The sequence below is a fragment of the Taudactylus pleione genome, unplaced genomic scaffold (assembly GCF_031769625.1).
Source record: "Taudactylus pleione unplaced genomic scaffold, aTauple2 ptg000019l, whole genome shotgun sequence".
Classification (NCBI taxonomy): domain Eukaryota; kingdom Metazoa; phylum Chordata; class Amphibia; order Anura; family Myobatrachidae; genus Taudactylus; species Taudactylus pleione.
This window is the reverse complement of record NW_028284421.1, coordinates 34,907,586-34,935,054: the sequence shown is the minus strand read 5'-3', so window position 1 is coordinate 34,935,054 and position 27,469 is coordinate 34,907,586. Positions and strand designations below refer to the sequence as shown.

Below are 27,469 nucleotides of genomic sequence, written 5' to 3'. Positions count from 1 at the left end.
ACAATAGACGATATCGCTCATGGAGTGTGTACACACCTTTAGGTTTGAGTGGTGGTTCGGGAACTGCTATAGCTAAGGAGATCACCATCTCCTATTATAGTATAGAGATAGGATTGGTAATTGGATAACGCTCACCTTATTAAGTTTGAAAAAATGCTAATTGTAGATGTGGCAACAATGAGTAAAGTAATAATGTTGTAAAGACTATTATTTAACAAATGTAGGTTTATTTAAAACTCATATGTGTTAATGACATACAATACATTGTCATTCAGGGGATGGTATTTTGTAAACACTCAAGGTCAAAGAACAGGGGTGACACAATACACTGGGGTAAGGGGGTGGGGTAATGGGGAAAAGGGGGTTAAAAATAAGATATCAAAGTAAAAAAAGTGGTCACACTTTTGTTCTCGTCTTGCAGATTGGATTAGAAGTCATTGACATAAAAATAAACCCAGTTACGTAGTCAGGCCACCACTCAATTTGGTTCTCAGTCGCAACCCTCAAAATAGAACTTTGCCATTAGAGTTGACCAGGTATCGTCCAAGGAGAGGTATGACTCCCCAGGATCTTGCAGCAAATCTGGATCTCTCTGCAGTCTTTGGTGCCTGTGAAGATCCTTGTTCCCTAGTCCCTTACTATAATAGGCCTGTAATGCATATCACACCATCAAGCTCCAAGGTTTGACAACAGTGTTAGTGAGCTCCAGAAAAGAGGTCGTAGACTTGAAAGACACTGGAGGAAGACTAACCTGACAGAGGATAAGCTAAAGTTAATTAAGCATATTGAAGAATATCAATCCACAATCACCCATCAGAAAACAGAGTTCCTGCCAAATGAGATTACAGCAGCAGACAATAGGCCAGCTCAGCTTTTCCGTACCTGGAGATGCTTTGCAAACCAGAATGACTGCAGCCTGATTAAACCCTCTCCCAGTCAAGATAAGAGTTTACAAAACTTCTTTGCAGATAAAAGTATGCTCCATATGTGCTGGAATCCCCACAGTGCCATCAAAGGAGTGTCAAATTTCCAAGCCAGTCAATGTGAACCACCTGTCTTCATGGACCAGCTTTAACCCAATGGATGTAAAATACATCGCTAAAATGATCCAAATGCAGTGTCCCACCACATGTGATCTGGACCCTGCTTCAACCAAGCTTCTAATGGGGTGGATGGACATAATTGGTGAGACAGAGGTGACTGTTCAATCTTAATCCTTCTGAATCTCTCTGCAGCAATTGATATCGGGGACCATGGGATTCTGATTGAAGGCCTGAAACTTTTATGTGGACTGAATGACAGTCATTAGCTGGTTCAAATAATTTCTCATCGGCAGGTCACAGAGAGATTCTTCTGGAGTATACTCATCGTCACCAGTGGCCCTGCCATGAAGTGTTCCACAGGGTTCTACCACTAGATGAAATAATCATCCATCATGGCTTGATCTACCATTGCTATGCAGATGATACGCAATTATACCTGTCCATTGCTCTGGTACCGAGTACCCAATAACAACCTTCAATGGCTGTCTAGTTGAGCTCCAGGAGTGGATGAGTGCCAGTTGACTGCGACTGAATCCCGATAAAACAGAGGTCCTTATGCTATGAGCTTCCCATCAAAGGACAAGACTACAGCATAGCCAACCAACTGGACTTACGCTTGGGGGTTCAGAATTACAAAACACTCTCCCTTCCCTTACTCATATGATCATCTACTCCAAACTACCCACAAGGGCACCTAATACTTGGTTGCTGATGCCTGCTGCTTTTGAGTGTTATGATCGCTATTGCAGCTTTGTTTATAAACTATGTCCTTGTCCTTATAACTTTGGTGGAAGGAAGGAAGAGAGATTTGGGGGGGGGGAGGAAATAGAACTGGGGAAAAGGTCAAGGATAAGCGCTCTGTGGTACTGATGTATGCTGTTTTGTGACAAAATTGTAATCCTTCTAATAATAAATCTATGTGGGAATATCCATCTAATATTGAGATGTTGTGTGGATAGTGTATAACGGATTATAAAAAGTCCAGCTGGGCAATAACTGTAGGCAGGTACTTGTAGTGTTCAGGTACTTATGACTGACTTTAAGTTGGTGGGCAAAAATGTCCGTGCCCTGCATTGTTTTGTACTGTAAGTCGCTATTTTCTTTTGTGCTCAGTTATTTATGTACTTTGTGCGGCACTGTGGAGCCCTTCTGGCGCCATATAAATAAAGGATAATAATAATAATAATATGTGCAGAATCTTGTGTCGAAGCTGGATAATTGGCTGAGACAAGATCAGTTTAAAATTGAATCGCAGCGACACCATCTTGCGACTGGCCGCAAGACGCCATCTTGGAAATGAGATCGCAAGACGCCATTTTGTGAATGGCCGCCTAAGCGCCATTTTAGATAAACTCACACTTTAGTACATGTGTAATACGCACAATTGCGCTGTTAACTAGTCGCATATTAGCGAATGCATAAGATCCTATATGAAAACGCTGTTTATTAGCTTTATGCGCACGCATCTGCTCCAAGTTAACTAGCGTCTTTCTATCAAACCCCTCATACTCACACATTACATATCCACATACAAGGTTCCATAAGCTTGAAGGTATAAGATTTAAGTTTGTTCATTTAGTATAAATGCTGTGAAATAAAGATTTGGTAACTAAAGTTTTATACATGATAAGTAAGCCGTGTTTGGTTTTGTACTGATGCGTACTCTTTCCACAGTATTCCGGTATCATCGGTGTGGAGATCGCATCATGCATTCTCAACTTATGGACCGCAGAGACTTCAAGCAACAAAATGTATATTATATGAACAACTGTTAGGATGTTGCATGAGGCGGGAATCCAGAGACCCACAGTTGTTAGAGGCTGGGTTGGGTCTATTTGAATCAGCCTGTTAAATGCTCTGTAACAGATGCATCCCCCTTGGGAACCAATGGCATCAGCAACAAACTTCTCTATTGTGTTGTCTATTTCTGGGGGGTATAAATATGTGTGCTCCAACACTGAGTCTTAGTCTTCGTGCTGAATGCTGATTGACGAGGGGTTTCTTCCTGATGCCTAACATCTAGTCCGGAAGCGCTGCGTATGTATACTGTACTTGGGTCTGTATAATTCCTTTGCACCGAATTGTGTTTGGATCAATAGCATGTAACTGACTGTACTTTTACTTGAATAATACTTTGTGCTTTGGAACCACATGTTCCAAGTCTGGAGTCTTTATTTACTGTATAAACTGAGTATGCAAATTAGCGTCATCCTTAGAAGGTATAGGCAGGATATTAGAAGGTATAGGAAAGTGTGTATAGAGGTTCTAATCCAGTATCATTAGTTGGTGTAATAATATGTGCAGAATCGTGGTGTTGTCCTGGATGGTGGCTTGACACTTAGACATCAGTTATCAGCCACAATCAAATCCTCATTCTTTAATCTAAGGAACACAGCCAGAATCAAGCACATAATTCCCTCAGAGGATCTGCCTAAAGACATACACGGATTTGTATCATCACGCTTAGACTACTGCAATTACCTCTACCTGGGTCTCCCAGCAAAAGAATTGTACCTTTTGCAGTTGTTACAAAATGCAGCTGCCAGGCTAGTAACCAACCAGCCCCGTTCAAACAACATAACACCCATTTTCTACGCTAGGGATGGGGAACCTCAGGTCCGGGGGCCGTATAAGGCCCACGGAGTCATTTGGTCTGGCCCTTGGAGCTTTTCTCTGCTAGCCTCATCTGGCTAGCAGGGTCCACAGAATGGCACCCTGCAGCCAGAATATATACAGTAGTGTCGCCAGGAGTGTCCTTAGGACCCTTTTGACGGTACACCGCTGCCCTTACAGCTCCCCGAAGCATCCTCAGGATGCTCCAGGCATTGCTGTAATCAATGGCGATTGTGGCCCCGCCCCGTGTCACGTCACATGGAGGGAGTGTGGCCTGCACCAGGCCCACGAATAATGTTATATCAAAATGGCCCACGGCAGAAAAAAGTTCCCCACGCCTGCTCTACGCCCTTCATTGGTTGCCTGTAAGATGTAGAATCTGTTTTAAGATTGGCTTACTGACTTTAGAAGCCCTACATAACCAGGGTCCAAGGTACCTGAAACAGCGACTGATTCCTTAATGCCCCACTCGATTACTGCGATCTGTAGAGCAGTACCTAGAATCTCCCTGAATTCATCTGGCGGTTGAGCTTTTAGCTTTGCAGGTCCGTCTCTATGGAACTCGCTTCCCCACACAGTTCAAGAGGCCTCTACTCTAGAATCCTTCAAAAACAGACTCAAAACACACCCATTTAACCAAGCATTTCACTAATGTCCCTTCACTAATGTCTCTCTTTGCTGTCAAGTTTATTTTTATTTATAGTGAGAAACATTCTTGTTAGACAGACGCTATCCAGTTGACCATACCACTATACAGCTGACCCTCACACTTTTACTGGACAAGCTCCAACTACAGACACCGCCAGAGGTCACAGCTTAACTTATTGGTGATGTTCCTGGTAAAACAAAACATGGCAGTAGGACGATCATCTGTAATCATCATAGAAACCCTGTAGAGACCCCCTCTCCAAACTCGCACATCCATGTTTGTTGGTCAGGGCACACCTTAATAACCCTGAGGTAATTCTTAAGACTCTGGTATCATTTTGAGTGTAGTATAATTTTCTGCTTCTGTTACTGAGCAACTCTGAACTATCCTGAGCTGCTTTATCCTCACAGATTTGCCACTAAACTTAAAAATACCAACGAGGCAGAGTTTTGGGAACGTACACCCATATCCACAAGCCAGTCGATTTTCTACCACTAAAGCAGTACTCTGAACTTTTTATACATTATCATTTTATACGTGTGTAGTAGGTATTCAATCAAATCCTGACAGCGGCAGCCCGGCAAGGGTGAAAATCCTGATCGTCAAAAGGTAAGTGATAACCTTATTCTACCCCCTAACCCTCACTTAGGGGTGCCTAACCCTAACCTCCCCCCCAGTGCCTAACCCTAAACCCCCCTTCCCCGCAGCCTAACCCTAGGTCTCCCGGGGGGGTGCCTAACTCTAACCCTCCCTTTCCCTAGCCTAACCCTAAGTCCCCCTGGGAGCCCTAAAACCTAACCTTCCCACCCCGCGGCTGTCTGCGCCCAGCTTACCTTCGTTCAGTATGCCGGGCGTCGGTATTCCGGCGTATGGATAATGACGCCTGTCATTAGCACCACGCCGGGATTAGAGAGTCGGGAAGCCGGCGGTCGGTATTTAGACCGTCAGCTTGCTGACTACATCCCTTTTATACTGCTTGGATTTATGTCAGATCACGGTTTTTTGTTTGTTTTGTTTTTTAAAGATCATATATCCAACCACCATTATTCCTTATACCTGCCATTATCCCATAACTCCAGCTTTCTCATTTCAACATACAATATACTGCACTAACAAACACTTGCTGTTTTATTGGTTTTGTGTTTGTTAGTGGAGTGTGTTGCACTACCAAACTGGAGATATTTTATTGAAAAAGAGTGCAGCTTATCATCGAATCAGATAGATTTTATTTACTGTATGTCAAACATACTGCAGCTAGGTGGGGACTGCCAGCGATCACGCAGTACTCTTTCTGCACATGCAGACCCACAACAATCGGATATGTACGTAAACCATCGGGTTACATACATATCTGAATCAGGCCATCTGTCTGCCAATTGTAAAGGATACCCCCTGTAAAAATCCTGCATGTTAAATGTTGCCTCATATAATCAGTATTAATAGGTGCCATTTCTCACCATTCTCATGCAGTGCTCTCTGTACTGGGGCAGGTGCACACTGGTGCACAATCTCTGTGTCCTGATTACTTGTAGCAGTTCCATGATTTGCTTTCACTTTATCAGCCCAACTGACACCTGTTGGAGTCAATCGCCCAGGAGTCATAGTGTGCGACGGTCCCCTGGAAATGCAGATTACCACAAAGTAAAGCTTGATATAGTACACGTACAGATATAATACTTGCCAATCTTTAAAATTAAACACATCAATACTGTGGGTATTGTCTTTACTTCGTTATGATGCAGATTTAATGAAATAAAAAAAAAATATATATATTATGTACTGTTATTTCAACATTCACCTTTAACATGAAGATCTGTGGCAAGTTGGCTAACAGTGTGAAGCCCTGCATGGCTTTTACAAACAACCTAGCTTCTGTAGCTCTTCTCTACTGTTTCACCAGTCTCTGACAGGCAGCATCAGTAGAACAAGCAGCATCAGATATACAAGCTGTAGAATCACTGTATGGGGTCCTTCTCCAGCTAATCTTGTCATGCATTTAGCAAAATTGTCAGTGCGCTCCCCAGGATCAATTTCAAGGGTGCTCTACCTGTTTTTTAGGTGCACAATTTTTGCGGTAAAGATTACCGCAGCCATCACAGACATTTTTTCATTAAAAACGGTATGCACGCTCCTGAAATTTAATTGGAAAAAAATTGGCTGCCCTAATTTGTATCACAAATATCTACCTAAATATAGTAGCAGTAAAAATGTTTGTTTTTTTATTGTCCCAAAGAAAAATATTTTGATATTTAAAAATTCTGCAAATGGCTGATTTGGGGATTTTTTAAAATAAAAATTATAAAAAAAGCAAACTTTTCTTTTTTAATTAAAGATGAATAAAAAAAGTAAAAAAAAAAGTAGAACAAAAATTGATGTGGGGGTAATTTGGCCAATTTATAAAAACAAATGTAAAAAATTATAATAAAAAAACAATTATTTTCCTTTTACATAGTGTAATTAAATTTTAGGTGCATACATTACAAAAAAATTTTTTGCTGTAAATTGAGGCCTTTTTTAAACAACCAATAATGACATATAATTATTGGACTAATTAAGTTAATTGGAAACTTCTAGTTGATTAATCATTATAGTGTCCAATGAGTTCTGTAGCAAGTGCAAACATTTTTAACTTAAAATAGGGATTTAAAAAAAAAATTGCATCTGCTTTGAAGATGTGCAAAAAAAAAAACCTTGCACTGCAGGAAAAAAAAACAACTTGTGCCGAATTGAATTACAAAAAACCCACGCCTGCGGGAAAAAAAACACACAATGAAAGCTTTTTTAAAATTGCGGCCAATTAATATAGGGGTCCTTCCCCCGTCTTTAAGAAACAGGGCTAGTTTGGATGGCAGAAACAATGCAGAAAGGGTAGACTGATACCACTTTTAAATTTGACTGCTGGGTCGCACCAGAGATCATGTTCACGCACCCATCCTGGGTGCGGCCCGGCTGAGACCCCTGTCAGACTAGCGGCCCGACCCGGCACTAATGCCTGGTTGACAACATCATTGGCATCAGCTGGTGAGACGGCGCTTGGAGATGATCTCATCTCCAAATGCTGACTCTTCCTATGTAGAGAATGGGACCCGGGTCGCATCAACCAGTTATCCGTTCACACTACATCATGAGCAGGGTTGAAGCAAAACAAGTACATACACAGAAGTGTACAAGTGTGACAAGTGTTTGTAAAGCGGTGCACACATAACATCACAGCATATTACAAGGTCTATGACATAACATTTTATTAAGTATTTGTTTTGACCTACAGCACACTAATAACAAACTGCTAAATCTTCTGGGGAGAACACTGACTGTATTCAAATCAATGGACTCTCACTAAATACTTTGAAATGCATTACCATAGTATTTTTATATGCTCAGCTTCTAAACTGAATGAAGTCCTGTAGCGTGTCTTCCATATGGAACACAGGGCCTGATTCAGAGCCGCTTGCAAAAAGCGAGCGCTCGCTCTGAATCAGGGCTGCCGCATGTTTTTTTTAATACCGGCCTCCTGGCCGCTCGCATAGCTGTGGGTGACCACCCATAGCTTTTGCGAGCGGCCAGGTGATGGTCGCGACCATCAGGCTTGCGACGAGACCCTTGTGGTAGGGTCTCGTTCCCGCAAGCCCCAGTGAGCTTCTGGCTCTAATAGAGCCGGAAGCTCACCACTGACATCACTTCCTTCGGGAACGCCTCCGTTTGGCAAGCCACCACCCCCCCCCCCCCCCGACCCGCCTACCAAACGGGGCGAGCCGTCGATCAACATCGACAGCAGCCCCTTTTGGATGTCAGCGCCGGAGCGAGTGATTTATCGCTCGCTCCGGGGCTCGCGCAGTGTGCATGCTGCACGTGCGCACTGCCTAACAATCGACCCGCTTTCGAGTGCATAGCGCTTGCGAACGGGTCTGAATCAGGACATCTTTCCAACACATTCTATGATATAGGTAGGTGTGTGTGTGTTCTCCCTTATGAAAGTGTGGCAGAGGCACTGAAACGCTGGATATTTTGGATATTACCGTTGCTGCCACTGTTTTGATTTAATGATGACATCAGAGCCGCACCTCCACTATACACATACCACTAACTCTGGGTGCCGCACGGAGGTAGTACCTCCGGGCAGCACTCCGAGGCAGAGGTATGTGACTTTTTTGCTGCAGTCATGGTCTGGCATAAATAATAATTTCCTGTTCAGTAGAACAGTGACTGTTAGCACCTCAATATTTTGTTATGACCATGCATGACCTTACACATAGTAGTTTCAGAGAATGATGGAGAAGAAAGTTTTGATAATGAAAAACTAACTGGAAGACAGGTTGTATCTAATATGAATAATCACAATATGCTTAAAATAGAACTTTAGACATACCATCCCCAAAATAAAATATATACTGTACACTACAAGGACTTTAAAAGTCCATAGAAAATGTATTAAATGTATAACTTAGAATGCAGAATGTATAATATTAGCTGCAATGAATATGCCCAGGTCCAGTTTGCTGTGTGTAAATAGACTACAGCAGTGGTTCCCAAACTGTGCGCGGTAGCACCCTGAGGTGCCTTGTGACACTTGCAGGGGTGCCTCAGGTTGGTGGTCCAGCACAAATTATTTATGGTCAATGTATTGTAAATATGTGTACAAACAGAAGTGCAAACCTGTCCACCACCACATAATAGGTAAGCACAATTTACTTCACTTTACTACTTCACTACATTTTTTTCTGAATTTCTCAATAACAAACTTCTGGATTAGGGGTGCCGTGAAAGCAATTCTGATGCACTAGGGCGCCGTGATTCGAAAGAGTTTGGGAACCACAGGACTACAGCATCTAACATACTAGCAATGTGCATGTACCTGTATTGTTAGTGGTATGAGTTTGACTTCTAAAAAAACCCATTTTTGAAATCAGAGATTCCCTAAAATAAAAAATGGTCATGATATTCTGAATTTACCAGGAAAGGTCTTATATGCGCAATGTCTTACACATCTGCTGAAGAAAGCTCACATGATAAGTATTTGACCTTTAAATACATGTTTACATGTATATCTCAGTTAAATGCAGCGTTTTATAATTCAGTGCAATAATTCTCCACTTCTAATACCCAAAATTGAGGGCCCTCCTCGCAGTAGATGTGGAGCTCACTCGATCAGATGATGGACTGGGCAAGACATGGCGGCCAGGAGACATTTTCTTCACTTCCCATGCCAGAGAGGTAGGTCTACAAAATAATGTGCATTCATAAATGAAAACAGAATCAATGTAACAAGTGATATGTAACAGTATCAATCAAAGTTTGTTATATGACCTCTCACAATATAGAAATGAAGAAGAATTTCTTGCACAAACTCTGAGCCAGTTAAACCAACAGAAAAGGACACGTTTATAAAATGCCAAAAATTATTTGACCTACTTTGAACCCTTATATTGTTGTTTTAGGTTGTGGTTTGAAAAATTATAGTCAAAAGATTTCTTTATATAGGAGCAATATAAACTATATAATAAGGTATTGGTTCAGACACTGTACAGGAAAATACTGGACAACAAATACCCAAAGCTAAACCTGAATATGCAGGTCTCAAAGAAATCAATGAGATTTGTCAATGTTAATTGGTTTAATTACAGGATGGCTCATTAATATAATGACTGTATGTCAATATACCTGGAACAGATAAAACTCAGCTTCCTTTAGTAGTACTGTACGATGATGAATAATCAGAGATTAAAATTGTATTGCCCTTGTAAGTAGGCATGAGCTCAAGCCAAGTTACTACACCCCAGAGCCAGGTAAATTTCAGAAGAGTGCTCGTATATACCTACATATAACATAGGAATGCTATTTCTATTCATGTTGAGCACCCTGAATTCTCCAGAGACGCAGTCCCACCCTACTTCTGACTCATCTATAAAATACAGTCGCAAATACAAATCCCCTATTGCAATGTCAGAATACGAGGCAGCCCACAAAGGGTGAAATCACATAATATACAAAATAATTTAATAAGGTCACAGTCCAGTACACAGAAAAAAAAATCATCTATATGAGCATATAACTGCATGTGTGCATGTGCATATTATTGTAAAAAATATTTTAAAGTGGAGAGCATGTACACATAGAATGTAAGAATGCTTCTTGCCGTTATGGAAGAGGGGACGCAGACATGAGGGCTAATTTTGAGTTGGGAGCAAAGCAAAAAAGAACAAGTAACTTTGCACCTTGATAAATCCTGCTGTACTGCAGGTGGGGCGTTTTATAATGTGCAGAGATTTAGATGTGAGAGAGGTGTGTTCAAACTAATATCTGACTTGCAGTGTAAAAATAAGCTGTCCAGCATTTATGTGCTACATGCAAATGTAGACAGTATTTACCCTGCATGCATAACAAAATAAATGTATTTGTACCCCTTGCATTGCTTTATACAGTAGTTTGTTTCAGATACAAAGTTACTTGACTTTTTTTTTTGCTTTGCTCCCAACTCAGAATCAGCCCTGTGGTTTGCAAGGGAAAATAACTAGAGCGAGGATGGGACTGGCATATTGATTACTGGTTATACTAAGGGCCAAATTCAATTATGCTTAAAGTGTGGATTAGCCACGATGCTGTATCCAGGGCAGGGGCGTCTTAAGAGAGGAGGGGGCCCATGTGCACTTCCCGTGCGGGGTCCCCTCCTCTCTTCCCGGTGGCCGGCAGCCAACTGATGCGGCTAGCCAGCCACCTGAGCCTTAGTAGACTCCGGGCACTAGAGTATGCCCAGAGTCTACTGCGCATGCGCAGAACACCGGAAAAATGGCCGCAGCGGCCATTTTCCGGTGTTCTGACCAGCGCTGACACCTGCCGCAGGACCATGGACGGGTAAGTTTAAAATAATATGGGTGCAGTGTGTGCGGTGTGGAGCCCCCCTGGACCCGGGGGCCCGAGTGCCCCGCACACACTGCACTCATTATAGATACGCCACTGATACAGGGCAATTCAGTTGCACTGTGGATTTCTGTTCACCTCCTCCTGAAGCTCAAACAGAAAGGGTGCATTAAGTAGGGCTTTATGCCATTATTGCTGCTGCTGAGAACGCGTTAACCCATAGTACCAGGTACTTATCCTGGAATCTATGGGTTAACACACATTAGCCGCAGATTTACAGTGCAAGAAAAAGGGCTTGTAATTGAAAAGCTCTGGCCGTACAAAAGTCAGAGGCTACAACCCTTTACCTCGTGCGTTAATATAATGAAACTGATTGAATCCGACCCCAGGAGTTGGAAGTCTAAAGCCGGGTACACACTAGATGGTGTCTAGTGTGTACCAATCTCAAGATAGGACCCGGCAGGGTGCATACACACTTGCCGATGCCAGCAGCGACAGAACTATGGCAGGGGCCATGCTGCATTCAGCAGCATAGCCACCGCTGACGATATTGCCCGTCGGACCTACATGTACACACTGGATGACTTAAAGAATTTGCCATAACGATAGGTCGTTATCAGCAAATTAGTTTACAATGTTAAGTTGGGTACACACTGACAGATACATTGGCCGATCAATTGATCGCCCAATGTATCTGCTGCCCGTTGGCCAGTGCGTACCCGCGATATGTCGGTGAACGTCGGCGTTCACCGACATATCGCATTGGTTGTGCTGCACAGCCAATAAACAGATATGTCTGCGGACCGCCCGTACACACACAGCGGAACCGACACCCGCCCACCGGCCGCCGGGTCCCAAAGGCACAAGCAGATGATGGCTGTTCAGTGTGTATGAACGACCATCATCTGCAGATATATCTGTCAGGTGTGTACCCACCTTAAGTCTAATGTGTATCCGGCATTACATTGTTACCCCATCTCTCAGTATCTGCCAACCTTTGAGAATTTGACAAGCTCTTGCATAGTTTTCCCAATTTTTAAGCTTTAGCTGCTTTAATTAAACAATTGTTTAATGCTAGCAATTGAACAATGTTGTGAGCTATATAATACCTGAGAAATGTGCAGTTCATTCATATTGACATAAATAAGGTGGAATAGAGGACAATATATCCTCTTACAAATGTGTGCACCAAGGTGAACTTGTAATGGTAGAGTCAGGCTTGTACATGTCAGCGGAAGACCTGTATACATTTACCTGCTCTGGGCATCTGTCTTCTCCAACTTTTCCTGCAGCTGAATCCAGTCAATAAGAGCTTTAAAATCTCTCACGTAGTTATCCAGCATCATTAACACTTCCTGCATGGAGACACATAAGACACCTGGTTTACTGCAAAAGCACGCCTTGACGGACAACCTATATATCTCTATTTACTCTTTACAGTTGAATATTTTTCACTTTGAAAGTTTCAATAAATTTTTTTGTTTCAAATAATTACACTTTGTAAACAACAAATATATTTTTTTTAATGTTTAAAAAAACAAAACATAGGGCCTAATTCAGAGGAGGACGCAAAACTAAAGGCAGCAGCGTCCATTGGTGGTCGCCAGTCTGCGACTTTATGCAAATGCCGCTACAACCTCCTTCCCCAGTGTACATCAATGTGAATGAATGTGCAAGGACTGAGATGCTCACTTTCAGTGTCTGTACATTCTGCACTACCGACTGGTGCGTCCTGAAGCGAATATATTGTCAATATTGTCTAATGTGTACCCACTATGTCGGGCTGTGCGCGTTCGCGTTAGTTTGTCAGTTGCATCATTAGGTCGGCCCTACATGCAGCTCAATCTGACGATCCTATGCAGCGGGATGTGGCAGGGTTGTTAGTTGCATCGTCAGATTGAGCTGCATGTAGGGCCGACCTGATGATGCAACTGACAAACTAATGCGCACAGACCGACATAGTGGGTACACATTATACAATATTAACAATATATTACGCGAACGGATCGTTTAATGTGTCCCAGCCACCCGATATGTCGGCACGCCGAGGTGCAGTCGCTTGCCGGATCGCTGGGTACAAATATTGTTAATGGGTACCCAGCTTGAGACGCCACTATCGCAGTTTTCTCCATCTAACCATGCCTGCATCTGTGCATGCAGCCACTTTCACTGACACTCCATAACACGCCCACTGTACGGACCATTTTTGCGTCCACTGCTAGCCACCTCCCAGGAACGCCCTTCACTTTTCCACAACATACATGATACTGTGCATCTTGATGGAAATAGCGCCTTTGTGTGTACACTCTGTGTAACGCATGCGTAGTAGAAGTTTTTAGGAACTAGGGTGCATGCTGAACTACATGTTGTTTTTTATCACTATAGTATAATTGCACTGTCATTACATTTTTATGTGTTTATGTACAGAGAAATGTATTATTTCCACCAGCACCCCCACCATATATTTATTATTTCCTCAGCCAGCACAGGGAAGATGTAATTAATATAAGGAAACACAAGCACATATGATAACATGAAAAAAGCGTTCCCACAGTCATAGGACAACATGCATAAAAAGTTCATAAATAGATTTTAAGGCATGCTTTATAAACTATTACATGACACAGCAGTAGACTACATTTATATATTATCAAAGTCTTATTAGTTATTGGGACCTAAAAGGACAAGGTCTGACTGTCTTCCAAATAGCAAAAAGAACAAGTTGTATCAACCATTGGAGGCTGCGTGTGTAGAGTCCCGCTGTAATTTGCCAGAAGTAAAGCTACATTCATGTTAACAACTCTCAGGGTATATCCTGTTAAAAAGCAATATGCCATGAAATAGAAGCCAGCACTAGTTTCAGAAAAGCTGTATGCCTCAGAGGGCCAGATGGACAGTATTGCCTTGGGCTAACACACTTAGCTGTGGATCCTTCTGCGTGCCTATTATATTTCACCCATTTAGGCCCGTTCTCTCTAGAGATAAGTGACCGCTTCCACATGTTTTGGAAATGTACTTGTATACTGTAGCTCACTTTAGCTCCAAGGTTATATATTTTATGACTTGCCAGTTGGTGAAGGCACCTTGATCATTCTCATAATGACACTAACCTCACAGGAATCCATTTGTTCTGTGGATGCCCAGTATACCTCTAATCTTACAAAAACTGGTTATATTAGGTGAGAACCAATCTACACTCACAGAAGATAGATTGCAGCCATATACAAATTAATGAGTCAGATGTAACTAAATGCCACTAATACCATTGCATGCTAAATATGTCTACTTCCTGTGTGCCAATGCTATGGAACCTCTCACTGATTTTATTCAAGATGGATGTCATATCAAAGCCTATAGATGGCAGGATTCAAGTAAACAGGATTATATGCTGATGATACGATTTTATATCTGGGGTGCCTCTTTATAACCAGAAAGCATTACCAGTTATAACTTAGGCCGGACAATACCATGGATTAAATGTTAAGAGGGACACACCTGTATTTTTTTCCATTGATGTGCATCGACCCCTTTCTTTTTAATTAAAGGCTTCTCATTCTCTTTTATTCTCCTATACACAGGATATTTTGTGTAAATTGCTCAGAAATGTAAAATGTTACACTCTACAATAACAATGTTTTAATGATAGATTTCCTTTACATTGTCAGGCTCCACTGAGCTCAGGAAGAGGCTGAAGGGACAGTGAATATATAGATGTTCTTTTCCTACCAGCTATCATCATCTTATGAAGCATTACGATGCTTTGAAGTTCAACTATAGAAAATAACACACAATGTAAACAGAGATCCGCTAAAAGAATCCCGTTCCATACATGAAAAGAGCCGACTAAACATTTATTCATAAAAATGTTTCTATTTTAGATAAATAATTTATAGTTTGAAAACCTGATTTTGTGCATTGCTGCATTAATGACTTTATGTGATCTAACTTTGGACCCAACTTCCTTGTCTCATAAATGACCTATAAATTGGTATTATGACATAATATTGTACTACAGGACATTATATAGTATGACAAAGAAACGGAGACAGCAGGACAGGGTCCTATTCGGCTGGTAGAAATGTAGTATGTATATTCCTGCTTTCTATTCCGTATGTTCCAGCTGCACATCCAGTATAATAGTGGCATTCCCATCCAGAACTATGCTACATTTTATCTACATGAACATAATAAGGAATAATTATATCAAAAAGATTTTTTCCCCCAATTGTGGTTGTCACAGTCCTGCGATTAGTCCTAATTTGCAGTAGTGTAGCCCCCACTGCTTGTAAATGAGTGATCATCTCCCTTGCAGGTACCTACTTGAAGGACTGCTCTGTTCACCTTATCAGGCTGATCATACTTCATGCCATGTGAGCTGTAACACAAGCCATGTTTTCCGAACAAGGGAATACAAACAGGACAAGCAGCAGCGGGGGGCTCCGTCTCCACTCATGCACATCTCTCTCCGGACATCTCACCCACAGCTGGACAAAAGTGTCTCTCAGGATACTCCCTCCCCCGTCCCGGATCACCAGAGCTAGATACCCAGATTAAGTTACCAATTAGTTTACCAATTGGCTGCAACGGATTCGATTGGTTTGTAATTAATTCTAGTCACTGGCGCGCAAGGCAGGACTGTTGGCGCCATCTCTTTGTCCTGATGACACTCTATACCAAGACGCCAGGACCCCAGGGCCCAGCACATCAATACAGCTCTCTTGTTCACCTACAATGCTTCTAGCTGCAGATAAACTCTGGTGCTGAAGCAGTGGAAATTGCATGAACTATAGGATACACAAGAGCGGAGACCTTTAGGGAAGAAGCTCTAAATGGCCTTGTTTCCGAAGGTCAAATTGTGTTTGTCACATTGATGAGTAGCAAAAAGATATTAAATAACAAAATACACAAGACTGAAAAATGTGTGCCACAAAGTACTTATCAGACGCAAATCTAAATCGCACATGACCTTTAAATACATGATAAATTGTCAGTAAATATTATATTATTATTGTTCAGTACATTAAATATAAGAAGAAAGCTCAATGTAAAAAAAACTGTTATGCTAAACAAGAGTTAATAATTGGAGGAAAAGGACAGCAAAGGGACTATAATGAGAACACAGAGGAGATTACTTTGGGACCATTAGAGGAAAATATGACAAAGAGAAATTCTACAAATATAGAGCCGTATTTAATTTGAGCGGGCCCGCAATACTTTTCCGCCTCCCTGACTTTTCGCCTACTTCGCCTGTTTTGCAGGCGGAAAAGTATCGCGCACGTGCCCGCGTATCCCCGTATTCAATGTGAAAGTATGCGAAAACCGTACCCAGCAAAACTGAAACAAGCGCAAAGTCATGTCAGACTTGGGGAATTCACCCTGACACCCCCCAAAGATGCTCTGACATGGGGGTTAGCTATGGTTACCTCCGATTTGGCTTGCTGAAGGTATTTGGTGTTTTTAAACAAGCTCAATAGCTGCTAAATAGCGTTTTTGTACAAGTGGTGAAGAATAGTATTCAGGAGTTTTTTTTGCAGACAATAACTTATCCCAGCAAATTTGGGGTACGTGAAAATGGGGCCAGCATATTTTAAAGTTGATAAAGTTAAGTTTAAAAAATCGTGAAAAATCCACCTGCCGCAAGCACCTGCAATGAAAAAAACACATGGGGCATACTTGGGGATCACATAACTTTGTCCTCCAACATTTATTTTTTTTGCCCCCAAAATGAAAGTGATTTTTTGGGGTGTTCTTAAGTGTTTTTTATTTTGAAGCAGTTTACCTTTGGGGGACTGTCTGAAGGCTACACGGGGGTTCCCGCAACATTGAACCCCAAAACCCCAATTCTGCACTTTTTTCCCCCTGCTATTCATAGGCGAAACTTTTTCGCCCATTACATTGCATTGACTTTCCACCTAGGCGGAAAGTCTTTCAAATTGAATACGGCGATACTTTTTTGCCTGGCGAAATGACGTCATCGGCGAAACTTTTTCGCCGATTCCGGCTTTTCACTCCAAATTGAATACGGGCGATAGTATGTATCAAACCAAAAACATGTCACTTCAGTTGTAAAGATAATATTATTAATATTGTTATTACGATATCGTTCAATCGCTCAATTTAATCGTCCCTCTAGTGGATGTGTGCCTTTACTGCTCCAATGATAAATCCAATGTTTCCTTTATTCATGGACTATGAATAATAAAACAAGTTACTGTTTCATCAATGAGCAGAATGACAATACAGAGGAATAACAATAGTGCCATCTACAGCTGGTTAGAAGTATCACAAAAGAGAATAAAGGACAAGATAGTGAAGCCTGAGTCTAAATCAATGGCTCACAATTGTTTTCATGTCATAACACGTGTTAAAATAATATTATAAAATAATAATGGACTGATGAAACCAAGACAAATGTTAGCTATTACTAGCATGTCTTCAACATTTTTTTCCTTCAAGACGTTATACAGCTATAATTTCTAAATTCTTGTGACACACACAACCTAGCATTGAATTATAAAAGTAGCCATAATCTGTGAATATTATGTATGAAAATGGGTTCTTTTCCCTTAATTATATGTGTTACTGAAAATAATTAATCATTTAAGGAAATGCATTATATATAAAATTCCCATACATGCACCAAGTAAATAAAACACACCACAAATATATGCAAATGTGATTGTCACTGAAAAGTAAACATAAAATATCTCCTTTAATTAAGGGATTATATAGTGAGATTTCCCAACCTCCAGAACTATCTGATGAATAAAATGTCAGCTCTCAGGAGTATGAGCAGTAGAGCAATATAATAAGGGCTCACAGCACTGTAAGCATATGTTTATTCCAAGAATAGAAAATATTTGTTTCTTGCACTATAGAGAAACAGGTGGATCTTGGATTTCGCTAATAATACTACTTCTGAGATTGCCCAATCACCATATCAGATCCATCACTATACAGACGCTCCCCAGCTCAAACATGCCATAAGATAAATAAGCCCAGGATGCTTCATGAAGAGATCCTAACTAGTACAGGAATTTGAGATGTACTATGACCTTGCAATTAACAAAATCATGCGAAGAACAAATGGACAATTTTGTACAAATAAGTGAAAATAAAAAAACCTACACTACCCTTGATGCATAAGTGTGCAAACCCCTAGACTAAAACTTTGTGAAAGAACTGTATGCTTTCAACTCTACCCCACTCTTCCTTGCAAAATAGTTCAAGGACCATCACATTGTGAGGAGATCTCCTGTGCACACCCCTCATTAGGTCGTTCCCAGAAATTCTACTATACTGAGGTACGGGCTTTGGTTGCGCCTATACGGGACTTTTATCTCTCTTTTGGTTGATATGGTTGTGTGCATTCTCAAGTTGGAAGGTGAAATTCTTCTTCATATCTGCACCTTTCTGGCTGAGGTCAGTAGGTTTTGTACCAAAATACTTTGATACAGAAAATTAAGCTATTCATTATGCCCTCTATCTTGACTAGAGACCCTGTCCCAGCTGAAGAGAACCAGCCCCCAAAGCATAATGGTGCCACCACAGTGTGTCACAGTAGGTATGGCGTTCTGGGGTGTTGAGTTGTGTTATCGTCGCAACAAAACATATAATTTTGAATTCTGGGTAAACAATGAATTTTGTGGGCTCTTCATATTCCCACATGGTTTGGGACAAATTAATATTTTTTTGCACAATTCTGAAAGGAGTGGATGTAATTGTTTGTGCACACTTATGTAACTGGTGTTCTGCAGGTTTGTGACTTGCATTTTGTTGGCAGCAAGGTCACAATGAAGGTAGAAAAAAGTCTGACAAATTACTAAACGGTAATTTAAATAAAGGTGTGCAGACTTTATACATCCACCATATCTAAATTGAACTGTGAAGAAAATGTTATGGGAGCTGGTATTTGCAGATACAGCTCTCAGACCATAAACGAGAGAGAAGACTTTTTCACTGATAAGTTATCATTAATTTTATGAAATGTTCACTATGAAAAATGAATCTGTAATTTCCCTAAGCAGCACCTATTTCTTACATAACTGGGCCTTAAATTTTGCTTAAGATATACAGTATGTCTACTTTTCTGCTAGTGACTATGTTGAAGTTATAAAAAGGGGTGCCGAGAGGAGGGGAGTGGGTACTAATTTGGAGGGGCCCGAACACCCCCACCCTCTTACTTGTCGGCAGCCCAGCACACGCTACCATGTGTTGGGCTGCAGTGGGATCAGGAAGAGCAGCAGTGTCCTCTCCTCTGCCTGTGAGAGGGTTGGTGGGAGCGATCACACTCCCCCGGATTTGCCCCTGACTGAAGGGCTTATAGCGCCCCCCTCGTCGACGTGGAACGAATGCAACGGGGCCAGGGCTGGCTCTCTGCGGCACTGGTTATACAACAATATTGTTGTTTTACATGTTCAGGATTAACTAAATATTCCACCCAAAGGGCCCAAGTGGACATCAACATATTGCAATGTGCTGAATGAGCCCACATGCAAAGACTATACAGTCCTAAATACTAATTTAGAGCATAGAAGCTTAGCTGACAGCAGAAAGTGTGCCAAGAAACTCTAGTTATACAGTTCACAGGTAAATGTGTCAGTGTCTGTCATGCTTGCCTATTTTTCCTTCTATTAAACTGCAGCTTACACCTACACACAGTAAAGGCAGCAATTTTGTAGACTTAAATAATAATCATAAATATGTACACCATCAATTCACTAGGAATAATTGACATAACTGAGGCACTTGTAATTAAGAGACATCCAAAATAACACTGATAATATAACTGGGACGTCAATCAGCCAATGATGCTGCAGAAGTAGCTAAACTATGCTCAAAGAGCCCAGATTTCTGTCTACAGCTGGCCAGGTAACTAAGTAGGAAATCAGCTACAACAGTTACAGCTAGGTAATGATTCTTAAATTACATAGTCATTTACTAATTAAAGTTTAGTAAATGTGAACACATCCTATAAATAATAATACAGCTTACCTTGCATTCCACAACACTCTGATCTGATTCACAAGTTACATAAATCTCATCCACAGCTCGCCTTAGATTGTCAAACAAAAATGCCCAGTACCGGGCCCGCAAGTCCACTTTCCGGGGAAGCCGCGTCTTTGAGGGGCTTTTATCTTGGAGTTTATCACCCAGGGAGCCAACATTTAATTTAAGGTGTAAGGAGTTACTCTGAAAATATAAAACAAAAATGATAGCATGGAGCAAGTGTTGTTTGAGAGATTTCTTGTTTTTTTGAGAGAAAAAGTCCAAGTAAGGTGTAGAAAACATATTTCCAAATACAAAGAAAAACTGCTCAGAAAATAGTTAAACAATTTTTTTCTAAAATAAATGTTACATTTTAATATTATTTTTTTTTTACAGACAATTCATCTTTTCTCCTTATCTTTTCTCTTCCTTCTTTTCTTTTTATTCTTTTCTTCCCCCTTCCCTATTTTTTTTTTTATTTTTCTTTCTCTTTGCTCTTCTTTTTCCTAAAGATTTTTTCCTTTGGTGTAAATACTTATTGATACCACCACACTACAGAAAATTTCCAGGGGCAAAAGTTTTATCCCCATAAAAAGTATGGGGATACACAATTAATATAAAAAAATATGGGGGTATTATTAATATTAAAGTAAAATATAGTACATAAAGTATATATATATATATATATATATATATATATTATTAAATAAAAATTGTGGATACTATTAATTTATTACTATCCAATATTTAAACTTCGCCACAAGGGTTCGCATTGCAAGGTACGTAAGTTGAAACAATGCAGGTAAAACAAGAAGAAAAAAAAATCAAAATACTTAACAGTATAAATCATTGCAAAACATGGCATAAAAATCATATAAACCTTGTTTCATATGCAGTCATGCCCACATATTTCATATGCAGTCATACCCACAAAAGAAGAGCCTGCTGTAGAACCCAAAGGATTGGTGCCATTGTGTGCAGTGGGAAGAGGGATTTGATGATGGTATAAGTGAGGGAGGGAAAAGCACATGAGGTAAGAGAGCCCTGCTCGTGAGATTTTATAATCTAAAGGGGAGGGGCAGACAGACAGAGGTAACACAGATTTGAAATTATTAATAATAAACAAAATATGGGGGTAATAAATATATTATTAATAAAGAAAAATATGGGTATACTATTAAAAAAAACAAGGGACCACTATTAATATTATATTAAATAAAAATAAGGAGGGTTATGGTAAAACTTACCTTCGTTAATTCTCTCTCTTCGAAGTCCATAGGGTCCACAGGGAGACATTGGGGGTATAGGTGGGACCTGGAGGACTGGACACCAACAGCAAAGCTTTTCAATCCCAGGATGCTCCGATCCTTACCCCTATACCCTGCCCACAGCCTGAGGGCACTTCAGTATTGTTAACAAGCCCAAGGCAGGAGCAGGACAGGAGAGAAGGAAGACTGGTACACTGAGGAATCACAATCTCATGCAGAGGACACAAGTGACCAAGAGAAGAAGCCCATAGAAGCCAGGTGCGTCAGGACAGGTGCCCTGTGGACCCTACTGACTTTGAAGAAATAGAGTTAACGAAGGTAAGTTTTACCATAATGCTCCTTTTCTTCTTCAGGGTCATAGGGCTCCACAGGGAGACATTGGGGATGTCCCAAAGCAGTTTTTCAAGGGTGGGAACGCTCCTGAGCTGATAGGCGAACCCTACACACCAAGCAAGCATCCTGAGAGGCAAATGTATCAAAGACATAAAACCTAAGAAAGGTGTGGACGGAAGATCAGGTGGCCGCCTTGCATAGCTGTTCAGCTGTGGTGCCACGCCTGGCTGCCCACGATGGACCCACAGAGCGAGTAGAATGAGCAGAGACTGTAGTCGGCACAGGAAGGCCAGTCTGCGTGTAAGCCTGTGAGACAGTCATGCGAATCCATCTGGCCAGAGTCTGTTTGTTAGCTGCTCATCCCTTCTTGTGGAATCCATATAGGACAAAGAGAGAGTCCAATTTCCTGATGGATGTAGTACGGTCCACGTAGGTCTTTAGAGCATGGACCACATACAAATAGGCCTCACCTGGTGAATTACAGGCCGGAACCACAATTTCCTCATTCAGGTGGAAGCGAGAAACCACTTTGGGAAGGAAGCCTGGTCGTGTTCGAAGAACAGCCCTGTCCTGATGAAATATCAAAAAGGGGGAGCGACAAAAAAGCGTCCCTAAATCTGATACCCTACGGACAGACACTATAGCCAGAAGAGTCTTCGCAGTGAGCCATTTGACATCCACCTTTTCCAGGGGTTCGAATGGAGTTCCTGAAGTGCTTGGAGCACTACTGATAAATCCCATGGAGCAACTGGAGGGACAAAGGGTGGGTTGTATCCGTAGAACACCTTGCATGAAGGTGGGAACATCCAGTATAGGAGCAATTCTGTGCTGAAACCAGATAGACAAAGCAGAAACCTGAACTTTGAGATATGCTAGGCAGAAGCCTAATTCCAGTCCAACCTGAAGAAAGGCAAGAATTTGCGAAACTTTAAAGACTTGAGGGTAATCGTTTCGTGGAGCAAACCATTGGAAATACGTATGCCATATTCTGTGGTAAATCCTGGCTGAGGCCGGTTTACGAGCATGGTCTGGACCACAGAGCCAGAGAAACCTTAGCCGTTAGAATTGATGTCTCAAGAGCCAAGCCATTAAAGACAGATAGGCTAGGTTCGGATGTAGACATGGACCCTGAGACAACATGGACCCTAGTAGAGGAATTTGTAGATGAAAGTCTATGGAGAACCTTAGAAGATCAGAGTACCAATGATATCTGGGCCAAGCCAAAGCTATCAACAGGAATGTGCCCCTCTCCTGTCTGAATTTCTGAAGCACTCGAGGAAGCATGGATATTGGAGGGAAGAGATATGCCAAATGGAAGTTCCATTTCACCGACAAGGCGTCTATGAAGGCCGCGTCTGGGTCCTTTGTTCTGGCTCCATAAATTGGTAATTTGTTGTTGTGTCTTGAGGCCATGAGATCCACTTCTGAAAGACCCCATTTGTCTACCAGAAGCTGAAAGACTTCTGGATGTAGAGACCATTCTCCTGCATGCACATCGTGATGGCTGAGGAAATCAGCTTCCCAATTGAGAATCTCCGGGATGAATACTGCGGAAATGGCTGGGAGATTATGTTCGGCCCATGTGATTATGTTCGGCCCATTGTTGACTGACTTCGAGTGCCCCCTTGGTGATTGAGGTAGGCCACAGCCGTGGCGTTGTCAGACTGTACTTGTACTGGCCTGTTTTTCAGAATATTCTGTGCCAGAGTGATGCCTCGAAGTTCCAGGATGTTGATTGGCAACACTGCCTCAGCTGGGGACCATCGGCCCTGGAAGGAGTGCTGGCCAGTTACTACGCTCCACCCTCAGAGGCTTGCGTCCGTGGTGAGGAGAGCCCAGTCTGGGATGCAAAAGGGATGACTCTGGTTCAAATGGGAAGTCTGTAGCCACCTAGTCTGTAGCTAGGGACAGGCGAACCTCTGGGGGGAGGCTCATCATCTGGGATTTGAGCAGATGGGGTAGCACGTTCCACCTGGAGAGGATCAGGGGTTTGGGGGCCTAGAGTGAAACTGGACGGACTCCACCATGTCAAAGGTGGACACCATTGATCCCAATGCCTGCATTGCAGAGTGAATAGACACTCTGCGATTGTGAACAGCCTGCGAAGTCTATGCTGCAGTGCTGAAATCTTGTCCATCGTTAGGAAGATTCTCTGAACTCGAGAGTCCAGGAGGGCTCCCAAATGTACCATCCTTTGAGAGGGTGTCAGGAAAGACTTTTTCCAGTTGATCATCCAACCGTGCATTTGTAGAAAGGCAATGGTTACCTGCAGATGGCGGTGAAGTCTCTGGTGAGCTGGCCAACAGCAACAGATCGTCCAAGTATGGGAGCAGTCTGATCCCTTGATGACGAAGAGAGTCCGCCATAACTGCCATGATCTTGGTAAAGACCCGGGGGGCCGTTGAGAGGCCAAACGGCAGAGCCTGAAATTGGTAATGTTGCTGCAGTGTAGCAAACCGGAGATATTGTTGATGAGAAGGCACTATAGGTACAAGTAGGTAAGTGTCCTGGAGGGATACCATAAAATCTCAATACGAAACCTGGGCACCCTGATAAACTTGTTCAGAGATTTGAGGTTGAGGATAGGCCGACGAGACCCATTGGGCTTCTGAACTAAGAAAAGGGTAAAGGCCCTTGCCCTGTTGTGAGGAGGGGACCCGAATTATTACTCCTGAATTCAGTAAGGACTGAACGGCTTTTGGAGCAGCAGGGCCTTGGTTGAGTCCGATGGAGGCCCTGTGCAAAATAACTGTTGGGGGGTTCGCCTCAGGAAGGAGAGGGCGTATCCGTGGGAGACCACTTCTCTTACCGAGGCATCTGACATGGTTTGAGGCCAAACCTGGGAGAATTGAAGGAGTCGGCCTCCTACCATGGGAGCCTCCAGGGAGAGGCCCGCCCCATCAGGCTGCAGGTTTGTCCTCAGACTTGGCAGGTGGAAGTCTAATAACCCAGGCTTGTTTGGCCCTAGGCTTGGAGGCCTTGGCTGATGTCTGCTGCTGTGGAAAGGACTGACCCTTGGCTTTGCCTTGAGGGCGAAAAGACCAAAAGGATGACGTTCTAGATTTTGTAGTATATGCAGAGGGCAGGAACGAAGTCTTGGAAGCTGTAGTCACAATTTTATCTAATTCTGAACCAAATACGATGTCTCCTGAATAAGGCAGAGACGCCAGAGCCCGTTTTTGAGTCTGAATCTGCTTTCCAGGAACAGAGCCCAAGAATACGGTGGGCCACTACCGAAGTGGCAGATATCCTGGAGGCCAGGAGAGCCATATCCGTAGCTGCTTCACCTAAGTAGGAGCCTGCATCCCTAAAGTTAGATACGTAGGATAGTTGTTCCCTTGAAGCATCAGGGGGAAATGTCTCTTCTAGGGCCTCTGTTCAACTCTCAATGGCTTTTGCCACCCAGGCCGTAGTCCTAGCAGGATGAGTAATAGCTCCTGTAAGAGAGTATATAGATTTATGACAAGCTTCTATACGTCTATCTGTAATCTCCTTCAAGGAGGTTGCAGTATGAATGGGTAAGGTGGCATTTTTAACCAGACGTGTTACATGAGAATCATCTGCTGGGGGAACTTCCTATTTAGTGCAATCAGTAGCTGGAAGAGGGTAAAAGGAACTGAACCGTTTTGGAATTTGAAACCTTTTACCAGGCATATTCCATGCTTGACTCATGTGATCAGATAGCTGGTCTGATTGAGGGAATTCTGGTAATACTACCTTTTGTCGTTTAAAAAGTGTATTCTTCCTTAGAGGCGGGTTCATCCTCTTCTGTTTGTAAAATAGATTTTACAGCTCTCACAAGAGCAGGTATATTTAATTTAGAGGGTGGCTCTTCTTCTCCTGAGATGGAGTCAGAGTGAGCGTCCTCTGCCTCCCCAGATGATCAGAATCAGATAACTGAGTGGACTGGATAACAGAGCACGTTTAGTATGTAAAGGCATTTCCTTTTGCAGCATTTGCTGAAAAACCGTAGAGGTATTAGCCAAACTCTTTACTGAGGTAGACAGTAAGTCTACCCATGGGGGAGGCAAAGGATTTGCAGGGAGTACCTGCTGTGGCCATCCCACAGGGGGAGCCACCACGGGGACTGCTATGTCGTCCGCAAGTTTTATCAGCATCTGTGAAAAGGCCGGCCAGGGTGGGTCCTGAGGGAGAGACACCGGGGCTGAGGGGCCTGGGGCTGTTAGTACAAAGATCATCCTGAATGAGGTCCTCTGGGGCTAAGCCCACTAAGCAGGACTTAAAGGACAACAGAGTAGGGGCAGCAGCCTCAGGCTACTTGTTATTCTTTCCTCTGCCAGACAAAGCCACAAGAAAAATAGAATACACAGTATGATACAGTGCAGTGAACACCCTGCAGTATGTGTAATATGGCACAATTTAGTGTGCAATTGCGCTATATATGGCACAAAGAAGTGTGCAAACATGCTATATAGTATGTGATAGCCCTCACAATTGTATAGAAGAAGTGAGGTACAATAAACACCCCTATACCTTAGTATGTCAGGGTATAGTAGAAAAAAAGAGACCGGTATAAACTGAGAGTATAGAAAATAGAGATTAGCTCAAGTCACATACAAACGCAGAAAAAAACATTACAAGTTTGCAAAGGGGACTAAAATCAACTACACAGACCGCAGTGGCTGGTAGGATATAGACCTGTATAAGGTGGCCCATGGGAGAGGTAAACAGGGAGACAGGACCCAGCGTTTCCCAGAGACCTGCTTGCATAAAATGGCTGCCACGCGTCTCTGAGGGGGTGTAGGGTGAGGCAGGAGCAGCTTAGGGGACATCAAGATCGCAGTGGAAAGGCACCCTGAGCTGGGGGATGGGCTGCAAGAAGAGCGCCTTATCCCCTGGCTGACGTTAACCACCGGGTCCCCTGGCCTTTATAATATGCCTCTGCGCCAGTATATTTGTGCCTCTGTGGTCTAGTGGAGTCGTGGGCGAACCAGTGTCCACATCAGCGCCTCCGGTCTGTCTCCTGAGACCGGAGGCAACACTGCACGAAGACGCGGGTCCCTGAGAACGGGGTTCCGCCTTACCTGTCCCCTGGTTCCCGGGCTGCAGTCTGGGGTCCGGGAAGCCTGTTAGCTAGTCCCTCTTGGAGCCCCTCCGGGAGTACCTAGCACAGGCTAGGTGTCACGGTGCCGTGGAGGGGTTATGGGGCGGCAGCACAGACGTCCGGAGGAAAGTTTGGTGCTGCTTGTCCGTTATGGTAAAAGGAAAAGTTAATTAAATCATAAAAGTAAGCTTGGGCTGCTTAATGCAGCCTCATGTTATAATGGTGATCCAGTTCCTGCCAGACACCAACGAAACTTAAGTGCCCTCAGGCTGTGGGCGGGGTATTGGGGGAAGGACCGGGGCATCCTAGGATTGAGAAGCTTTGCTGTTGATGTCCAGGCCTCCAGGTCCCAACCTACACCCCCCCCCCCCCCAATGTCTCCCTGTGGACCCTATGGACCCTGAAGAAGAAACAGGGGCACTATTAATCGAAAAGAAAAATACAGGTGTACTATTAATATTAATGAAAAATATGTAGCAATATTATTTTTAAATAAAACATGGGGGCACTATTCATTTTACAAACAATGTGGGCAATAATAATAACTAATAAATATACGGACAATATTAATATTAAATAAAATAATAATAAAATAAATTAAATAAAAATATGAAGGTAGTATTATAGTTAACCTATATGCATCCACACATTTTAT

General features: G+C 42.5%; 1 protein-coding gene across 3 annotated transcripts in view; it reads right to left on the bottom strand.

The window, feature by feature from the left end:
• SCAPER (S-phase cyclin A associated protein in the ER) overlaps nt 1-27,469 on the bottom strand; it is a 321,693-nt gene that overhangs the window by 250,609 nt on the left and 43,615 nt on the right. For all 3 annotated transcript variants that reach the window (XM_088446867.1, XM_088446876.1, XM_088446870.1), the window contains exons 4-7: nt 20,155-20,352; nt 12,415-12,515; nt 9,406-9,522; nt 5,763-5,923 (exon numbers count right to left, since the gene is read on the bottom strand). In XM_088446867.1, coding sequence (XP_088302993.1) covers nt 5,763-5,923; nt 9,406-9,522; nt 12,415-12,515; nt 20,155-20,352 — 577 coding nt within the window. The remainder of the gene's footprint in view (nt 1-5,762; nt 5,924-9,405; nt 9,523-12,414; nt 12,516-20,154; nt 20,353-27,469) is intronic.